At 44.5% G+C, this 10,078-nt stretch overlaps 1 protein-coding gene across 1 annotated transcript in view; it reads left to right on the forward strand.

Annotated features, from left to right (window-relative positions):
• SRGAP1 (SLIT-ROBO Rho GTPase activating protein 1) overlaps nucleotides 1-6,495 on the forward strand; it is a 286,653-nt gene extending 280,158 nt beyond the window's left edge. The window contains exon 22 of the mRNA XM_039234288.1: nucleotides 1,157-6,495. Within this exon, the coding sequence (XP_039090219.1) occupies nucleotides 1,157-1,534 (378 nt within the window). The 3' untranslated portion in view covers nucleotides 1,535-6,495. The remainder of the gene's footprint in view (nucleotides 1-1,156) is intronic.
• Nucleotides 6,496-10,078: the final 3,583 nt, after the last annotated feature.

A 10,078-nucleotide genomic window follows, 5' to 3' on the forward strand; every position in this document is an offset into this window, starting at 1 on the left:
GTTTTGATGGGTGCACCTGGGAGGCTCAGTGTGTTCACATCTGACTCTTGATTTTGGCTCAGGTCATGATCTCACAGTTCGTGGGATTGAGCCTTCCATTGGGCTCTGTGCTGACAACGTAGAGCCTGCTTGGGTTTCTCTCTCTCTCCCTAGCTTGCACTCTTTCTCTCTCAAAATACATAAATATTTTTAAAAATGCATATTGATATAAGAGACAGTTAGGACCTGTGCTCTGGTTATCGTAAACAGGATTTTCACCTACATAAATGTCTGAAGGATATTCAAAAGTGGAACAAGGGGTGCCTGGGTGGCTCAGTTGGCTGAGTGTCCAACTCAATTTCAACTCAGGTCAGAATCCTAGGGTTGTAGGATTGAGCCCACATTGGGGTCCGTGCTGAGCGTGGAGCCTGCCTAGGATTCTCTCTCCCTCTGCCCCTCTCCCCTTGTCATGGTGTCTCTCTCAAATTAAAAAAAAAAAAACAACAACAAACAAGATACAGGACAATTCATTGCACAGAAACTATCAGAGACACTGCAAGATATCTAATATGCATGACCCCTGCCCACCAAATGCCAGTAATGCCACCCCATTATTGTGACATTGAAACACACACACCATATCACAGAATGCCCTCCTGAGGGCAGGACCTCTTCCAGTGAGACCACCGGACAGGAGCATCAGGGGAAGGCTTAAGCTCAATTTTGAGGAACCACTAGGAGTTAGCCAAGTACATAGTAAGTGGCCAAAATTATTTGTTAAATAAATGAAAGAAGCCTGCTTTTCAGTCTTATTCCCGTGTATCTCTTGAGAAACCATAGCGGTATCTAAATTGAAGCTATCTTTTACCATAGCTGGAATAGGATTCTGTATCACAAGTCAGCATATGAGGTGGATATCACCAGAAGGCTACCTGGCACCTTAGAATGGCAGATGGCTGATAGACACCTGGAGGCACCGTTGCGTCTTGGTCTCCTGAACGTGCAGAGTCTGACCTGGCATGTGAGATGCCATCAGTAGGCGCACACTTCTACCGACTGTGACGTTAAAACACAATTACTTTTGCTGGCTTGTCTGCTTCGAGATGACATGTACGGGCTTCTGTACATTAGTACGCACTTATCAGTCTGTTCTGCCTTTCTGGTGATTTGTCAACAGGACATCGAAGAGACGATGAACACTGCTTTGAATGAACTCCGAGAACTGGAGAGACAGAGCACAGCGAAGCATGCCCCCGACGTGGTGCTGGATACCTTGGAACAAGTGAAGAACGTGCCCACCCCCGCCACTTCCACAGAATCTCTCAGCCCTTTGCACAACGTTGCCTTCAGGAGCTCAGAGCCTCAGATTCGACGTAGCACGAGCTCCTCCAGCGACACAATGAGTACTTTCAAGCCGCTGGTGGCGCCCAGGATGGGCGTGCAGCTGAAGCCCCCAGCCCTGCGGCCAAAGCCTGCCGTTCTTCCAAAAACAAACCCTACCGTGGGCCCGGCCCCACCTTCCCAAGGTCCAGCAGACAAGTCCTGCACAATGTAAACTCCACATGAGCAAGGTCGTGTGGGGCAGTGATGAAAAACAAAAAACGGATCAGTGACAAAAGTCAGTGATCTATAACTTTCCTTAGTTTTGTGCTTATAACTGGAGATTTTTGGCTTTTCTATGTTCTTGAATGTAATGTCGGAGACTAGCTAAATTAACACGGGCATTTGTATTTTGTAATTTTTTTCCTTTTTTCTTAGTAACTGGACATCTCTCATGTCGTCTTAAAGACAACAGAAACACTTAGATTTACTTGAAAATCCAATGCTGCGCCATTTGCCACGAAGGCCACACCACTCTGCTCTCCGCATCACTAGGCGCTTCAGGTTTAGTGTTGCCTGGGTGAGTCCGAAATGTCTGGATCTGAAGGCACAAGAATCTGAGTCCCAGGCCATGGAGTCCAGCCAGCGCTGGTCTGTGGCTCCTGGGGGGATGGCTGAGAAGTGGCATCGGCACTGCTGGGTAGCTGACAGCGGCCTCGGCGTTGTCGTGGTGGGACGTCCCCAGGTGGGCTCTCGCCCCACCACATGGTTGCGTCTTTCATACGAGTCGTTTCCCTGGGTCTGGGTGAAAAGCTCAGAGGAGGGGGTCAGACCCTCTGCAGTTACTTCTTGAACTGAACCTAGAAAAGGAGAGAGAGCTGATTGTCCAGAGCCATCGATGGGACTCCTTCCACAAGCCTGATCGGGCCCCCGAAGACTCCCAGGTCCGTCCCCTGCGTTCACAAAGGACTAGAACAGTCTAATTATAAAGACTTCCTGCATACACTCCTCCACAAATTCCTTCCAAGGTCTGTTATGAATGGCCTAGAAAATGCTTCTAGCCCCGCTAAGCCCCTGTGTTCTCCTCTGAAATGGAGAACGTGGGCAGCACGCAGGGCCTTGGTTCACTCAGCCTTCTCTCCTGACTCAATGACCTCGGCTCCTTTAAACCCAATACAGAGGCTGGATGATCGTAAGGCAACTTCTCAGCTCTCCTCTCCCATTTGCCTCTTTGGGCCAACTGAGGACTGGCTGTGGTACTGGAGTAAGAGCCGAGCTGGCCAAGGGGTGGGGGTCACCTGGCTCCAGGATTTCCTTGCACTTTTGTACCCTGGAACCATAATTTTTTCTTCTCTTCTCTTCTCTTCTCTTCTCTTCTCTTCTCTTCTCTTCTTCTCTTTTCTTTTCATCTTCTCTTCTTTTCAGGTGGTCTCAACATAACCCAGGTAGTCAGGGGAACTCTGTGAGATACCCTCTTTCTCTGACATCCTGGCACAGGAACCATTCTCCCTGTGTTTTCCCTCTGTCTTAAAAAGGTTGCTTTGAATTCAGTTGTTTTTACTAAGGTACAAATCACCAATCCCACCAGTAGCAGCTTATATCGTCTGTAAACCTACGAGCATGTTACCTGCTCTGACCTAACTTACTGATAGAGACTTTTTTTTTTTTTTTTTAAGAAAAATGGATGGCCCAGAACTAACCCCTCTCAACCACCATTGATTTCCTCCTAGCTTTGGTTTCATACTGGCAGCCATTTGCCTGCCCATCTGAGAGTTGCACAGTATGGACTGGAATCTGTTAGCCCGCTGGTGAAGGCCTCATGCAGGAAAGAATGAGGCTCTGTACTAAAAACATGAACATCATTCCTGGGATCTCTCCCCCAGTTTGCCAGTCTAATCGTTGTAATGCAAAGAGAGATTAAATTAATGACATAGGGTTACCTTTCAAAGTCACACTTCTGGTTGCCAGCCAGTGGCGCAATTTCACTAATGGATTGAATAGAGAATTTTTTTCCCAAGTATCCAGGTATGGTAAGCTTTTAAATCTTTGAGGTTTCTGAAGCAACCGTTTTGCCCATTGTGAAAACAATGCCCGACTCAGCATCTTGTCCAAGCCTCTGCCTTTTCCCTTGAGCTTTAGTGGTCCTTCATCAACGTTAGACACCATGGACACTCAGCCAGGATTGAGCTCTGAGTACCACTGACCCTTCTAAACAACTTTCCCAAATCCTAGGAAATTGAAACCTTGCTAACTAATCTCCCAGTTCCTCCCAGGGTCCACTTGGGTTTCTAATTCTCTGTTGCTAGATGGGGAGACAGAAACCGAGAATAAAGGTGGAAGGAAGTAATGGAGGAGGAGGAGACTTTAAATCTTTTAGAAATCGAAACAAAAGGGATTGTTAAAAACTGTTTTCCCATCTCTGTTGTAAGAGTAAGATGTAAACAGAGGGTATCAAAAGGCCAAAGGCATGTTGGATTAATTAGGGGAGATGGGTATCTTCTACAAGTTTTAACTTCAATCTTACTCCTACAAGTTCATGTCTCCAGGTTTCTCCCTGGCAGGCCTGTCCTGGGTCCCCTTTTCAGTGTTTACACTTCTGAAATGAGGGTTGCCTCTCCAACCACCGCATTAGGATTCTGCTCCCTTAGGTAGCTGCTCTGGGCCCTCAGAGCCTCAGAGGCTGTGCCTTCTACAGGAAACTTCTAATGCTTCCCCACCACTGCCTTACCCATCTCTCTCTTTTCTCCCTATACTCCTGTGACACCTTGAGGCCTTCTTTCTTTTTTTTTTTTTTTTTTCATCTTTTTTATTTGTTCCAATTCCAAGGAAGGACATGACCTCACGGTGATTAAGGACTCACCTATTCTTACTTTGTTTTAGTAAAAGTCTTCAGATTCCAGGGAGAAGGCAAGGTGGCCCCTTGCCAAAGATCCAGAATGACACTCTGGAAGCTCATTAAAAGCTTCCGCGGCTGCAAGGCTTCACCTGATGCATGGCCTTTTCTGCAGCCACTCGTCTGGTGGGGAGGAGGAAGCATGCAAGGGATGGGGAGGAAAGGAAGAATCCTTGAGATGCTGTGCCCCCACGTTCAAGGATCATATTATTCTTCATGCACTGTTTGGCAAAGGGGTCATTTTGATGATGGGCAAATGATAGTTCTACAAAGATGACCAGACTCCACTGACACAAGAATATACACAGCTGATGTAACTCTGTTCGTGTCCCATCCACAGAACTCACTAAGTAGGTTTACAAGCTGACCTTTTGGGTTTGGGTGAGGGATATTAGGAGAGGATTGTTAGGAGAGAAAGGTATTCGGTACACATTTTCTGATGCTTGTTCTGTAAATTATTTGAACCAGTCCAGTGGCCCTTTGCAGAGCTCTGTATTCACATTCAGGGTCGATGCTATTGTTCGACAGTTTTGCACATTTTCACACAACGGTCTGACTTTGGTGCCCCTTGAGCCATCCATAGAGTAATTTACTGCAGGCTCCCACTTAATCTACTGCAGGAATGACGAACAGCTCTCAGTGGATAGAGAGAGCAGCTCACGTAGCAATCGAGTTTTCTTTGTGCTCTTGCCTTCCCAAAATGGGCTTATAATTTAAGGAAAAGATAAGAGTGGGAAGGATAGTGGTCTCCTCAGCATTTGGGAATGACACACGGTCTATAAAACGAAGAAACTTTAATGTGATAATTGCAGCCTCTCAAATTTGAAGCGCCCACACTGTATGTTAACCAACTGGAATTTAAATAAAATTAAAAAAAAAAAAAAAGTAAAGAGCCCATAGGCCTGTTGAGAATTTAGAAGACTTCAGATTTGGGATCACATTTGTTCTCTTCCTGACCACGGTAGTGAGATGCCATAAATGCAGGAAAAGCACTTGGGACGGAGTCCTGCTCGGAGTTGCCCCCCACTTAGGCTCTAGCACCCGAGCAGCTGAGACGCAGAGGCTCAGCCATGTGTGCGGTAGAGCTCCCACTCCAGACGGTCTCCTGAGCTGCAAACCAACCCTCCAGCTGGGCTGGGGCGGCAGGCTTGGTTCAGGGTGACTTTGGCACCGCTTTATTCAGAGCAGTAAAACAAACTGGAAATCAAGCTTTCACTTACCCTAGTATACTTTCTTTAAAAAATAGTCTATGTGGTATAATCGAGATGGGTACCTGTATCTTTAAATTACATAGGGACTTTTGTATGTTTAAATAATTGTACTGGGTTCCATAATGCTTATCTTAGAAACCGTTTAGTAAAAGAAAATATATAAACCGTGCATTCGTGAATGCCCCCTTTAGAGCATTCATCCAAGTTCAGTGTGTAGTGTGATGGTTATTATAGATGTTTAAAAAGTATAGTAAGTGGCTGTGTAACAGGAGAGACTGCTAAATTTTACCTATGGACTTAAGGGTAACTCCTGTCCACGTAATTAAATCAGTATTGTCCTTTCCTGTCGGTTTGATCAACTGCAGTACTGGTAGCTTCCTGCTTGTGACTGTTACCTAATCGTGTCAATGTACATCTGTAGTATGTACATGTGAAAGTGCCTTTCTATTTTAGAGGAGTTTTAGCCTTGCTCTTTACTGTCGCCCCGTCCACCCCTCCACTCCTGCTCCCGGCCCCCCGTGCCCCAATTCCTTCCGCCCACTTGAGCGCAAACCTCTCCACGCTCTCCCTGCTTCTCTGTGTCCCATCCTGTGCCTCGATGCTCAGTATCGTACCGTCTCGCATCCTTGTCCATCGTCCGATTGTCTCGTTTTTATGCTGGTAGCCGTGACTGTGCCTTTCCCGCCCGCAGTGTCCCTGTGTCCTCCCTCCCTCTGTCTCTGGAGCTGCCGCTGCCCACGTCACCTGTAATCTGTCCTGCCTCCGTTACAGTCCCTTGGCTCTGAGGTGGAAATTTGGGGGTGGGGATGCTTTTACAGTTCTGGAAGAAAAGAAATGTTTTGTTAATCTGTTGTGACAATGCACTTTTATGTATAGTACTGTACATTTTGGCATGTACCATTCCAGGCTCCAATATACAGTCAGGTCTGTTCTTCATGGTGTATCTTTATAATAAATAAGATAGTTCTGGCTGCCTTTGTCTTCTCAGTGATTCTCCATGATGTCTTCATTCCTTTCCTTTTGTTTTCTAATCACTCGTAACCTCCTGGAGAGCTGAGTTGCATTTGGTGGTGGGAATCTACCTTTTTTTTTAAAAAAAAAGTTTTTATCTCACTTTCATTTTTATTTGTGAAGTTGAAAATGAGACTTCGTGCACAGGGCTTTGAAAAAAGCCAGAGTTTGTCAGAAGATGGTTTGGGGACCCCTGTGCAGTAAGGAAAGGGAATTGGGGGAAGGCAAGCAAGCCTTCTGAACACTTGCCAGATTGACATCTTCCCCCTGAAGAGGATTCTGTGGCACAGTAAACCTTGTCAAGGTGATCTTCGGTTTCTTTTGAATATCCTGAAATGCAGTCCTTAGGTATAGACTCTGTTTAGAGTGCCCCATGTGTTGGTATTTTATCCTTCAAACATTAAAAAAAAAACCAAAACGGTGAGGTCTATCAGTATGTAATAAAGAGCTTTATAAAACCATCAGCAATGTGCTGGATTGAATATTGAGAGGAGATGGGGAATTTTTTTAATGACCCATAAATCAAGGGGGGAAAACATTGGAGTATAAGGTACACACAGAAAAGTGCACAAATCATTAGTGTAAGAGTTTACACAGAGTAACACTCTCCTGTATCCACCACCTACCCAGGAGATGCGGCCAGACTTGTACCTCACCAGTGTCTTATCTTCACGAATAACACCCTGGTTTGCTTTGGCCTATAGTTTTAACTTTCTCTAAATGGCCTCGTAGTATGTACACGTTGGGCCTGGCTCCTTCCATTGAATTTTATGTCTGTGAGAGTTGTCCATGTTGTTACATATAACTAGTTTCTTCCATCTTGACTGGTGTATTGAATTCTATTATATGAATATGCTCGGCATTTATTGTATATTTCCTGATTAAACTATGGGTATTGGATGCAGAAATCTTTAAACATGGACAGGACAAATAAGGGGCACCTGGTGGCTCAGTTAAGCGTCCAACATCGGCTCATGTCATGATCTTGTGGTTCATGAGTTCGAGTCCCACGTCATGTTCTGCGCTGACAGCTCAGAGCCTGGAGCCTGCTTCAAATTCTGTGTCTCCCTCTCTCTCTGCCCCTACCCTGCTCACAGTCTGTCCCCCCCTCTCAAAAATAAATAAACATTTAAAAAAAATTTTTTTAATGTGGATATATGAATGGGAGGAAACCCACCTGTTACAGGAAATATTTTCCCACAACATCATGGAATAATGTTGAACTAAGCCATTGACTGGAAGGCATACCTGAAAGCAGGTAGAACCATTTTAGGACCAGAGTCGAATTTGGAGGCTTCCCCACAGGAACGAATGGGCAAATCAGACTATAGGATTTTTCCAGGAGAGACCCCATTATTCTTCATCACCCTCGAATCCAAAGGTCTCCACATCCCACAACCCTCTCCATGTCTGCCTGCCTCTTTGCGTCCCTCACTCGAGAATTAGAGTCCCAAAATGTGGCAGTGTCTGGTTGTCAGCTTGCACTGTTCGCAAACCAGTACCCTGTAAGAATATTAGCAAGGCGGAGAAAGGACGTTTTCTGGCTTCTGCCTTGGGTAGTTGGGATTCCTAATATGGAAAATTCCCCAAGCTTGATCTAAAGTGTCAATAAATGTCCTGGAAAGCCAAAAACAATGGCAAATTCCATTAGCAAGTACCCTTCTACTGGCCATATGTCTCCATTTGGCTTGGGGGAAATATGGTCAATATACCTTTAAAATAATCATAGTGACGTTCATCTGTTTCTACCTAGTAGAAAAGTTGCCTACTATTATTAAAAACAAAACAGTCATTTTATCAAGGTTAGTCTTCAACAAAAGAAGCTGGAGACTGGGACTGGGCTGGATATAACATGTGCCTGTGTGTGTACGTATGTGTGAGAGAGAGAGCGGGCACAAGTGAGCACTCCTCCCGGAGTCCTGAAACAACATGCTTTGTTCAGCATTAGTATCTTGAAGGAAGTTATGATGGGATCCATGGCCTCTCCAGCTCTAGGATATTTGCAACCTAATTCTGGTGGCTAGCTAGCGGGGCACATTCTTCGCATTCGTCAGCTCTCTATCAGATGTGCTCCTGGGGGTGAATGGCTTTCTTTTTGCTGCTTGGGTGTTCAGCTAACATGAGGACTATTGATGAAATACCTCTCAACGATGGTGCACTGTATTAATCCTTTGTCTTTGACATACCCAGGGAATCTCTTGTGTAAAAATCATGTCGTTCTAAATGAAAGTGGATGGTCATGTCTGTAAGCTATGGGAGAGGAAAACATCATCAATAATCTCGTGGCATATTTGAAATGGTACAATGATGTGATATTAACTAGAAAATGAGATTTGGGGTTCAAGGCTTTGATGGACTACATCCATTTAAAAAAAAAAAGAAAAGAAAAGAACATGATCAGGATTTGTAATAGAAAGTGTGGTCTGTGAGCCAAAGGTGATTATTGCATTAGTATCTGAATATCAGCAGATGCATTTGAAGAGGGAAAGAAATTTTAAGTAAGGCAGAATTGTTACCTTCTCCTAACTCAAACTCAGTTACTAGACTTCATCAAATCAGTGACCCATGCCTCAGTCTCCCAAAGAGAAATAATCCACAGTGACGCTTAACACATTATCTTCTAATCTTAAACTATGCCTATTTTTAGCACAGTTGAATTCATATTCTATATATACTTCTGTGTCCTTGCTGGGTTTTTCTCCCACCCATCAGTCCACATTAGAAGTATCAGTTGAATGTGATTTCTTTAATGGCTATAAGATACTCTAACATGTGAACATACCATAAGGTAATCATTTTCTTATCATTGAGCGAGCCTATTTGCAGGTTTCGTCTTTTCTGTTACATATTACATTGTAGTGAGCAGCTCCATACACAGTCACTGTCTGCATTTTGAATCATTAATTTAGCATTAACTCCAAAAGATGAAAGCATTGATGTAGAGGGTGTAAGCATTCCCTTAGACTCATGACAAATGCTGTCAAAAAGACTGCACACGTTCACGTTACTGCCAGCAATGTGAAAGAATACGCAAGTTTAAAATAGTGTCATGTGTCCCTTGCCGATGTAACGGGTAAATGACAGGTTCGATATAAATTCTCAGCTGTGTTTGTTACGTGCACACACGCTTCCAGAGTAGAAAGCTTCCTGCTTTACTCTCTTCTCTGTGCTAAGTGTCAGGTGTATCACTGTTGTTTCAGCCGAACATCAGCCAAACGAGACTTTCCTCAGGCACCTTAAGTTCGACAGACCTAAACACTAAACCCACTTCCTTAAATCCCAAAATATATTCTGCACCTCTGATTTCCAAACTGTTTTACTGACGTTTACTCTGTGTTAACCTTATTCTGTGTCCACTCCCTTCTGCCTCAACTATTGCAGTAGCCTCCTGCATAGATTTTGGTGTCCATTGCCTCCCCTTTGCAGCAATTATCTACATTCTTGCTAAGTGACTTTCTACAAAACAAAACAAAAAGACTAACAATCATTGGACAAGCAAACGTGTACCATGTACCAGCTGTTGTTTTAAACATATTAATAATAGGGGGTGCCTGGGTGGCTCAGTTGGTTAAGCATCTGACTCTTGGTTACAGCTCAGGTCTTGATCTCAGGGTTGTGAGTTCAAGCCCCATGTTGGGCTCCACACTGAGTGTGAAAGTTACTT

Source organism: Hyaena hyaena, unplaced genomic scaffold (assembly GCF_003009895.1).
Source record: "Hyaena hyaena isolate Hyena2069 unplaced genomic scaffold, ASM300989v1 scaffold_87, whole genome shotgun sequence".
In the NCBI taxonomy this organism is placed as follows: domain Eukaryota; kingdom Metazoa; phylum Chordata; class Mammalia; order Carnivora; family Hyaenidae; genus Hyaena; species Hyaena hyaena.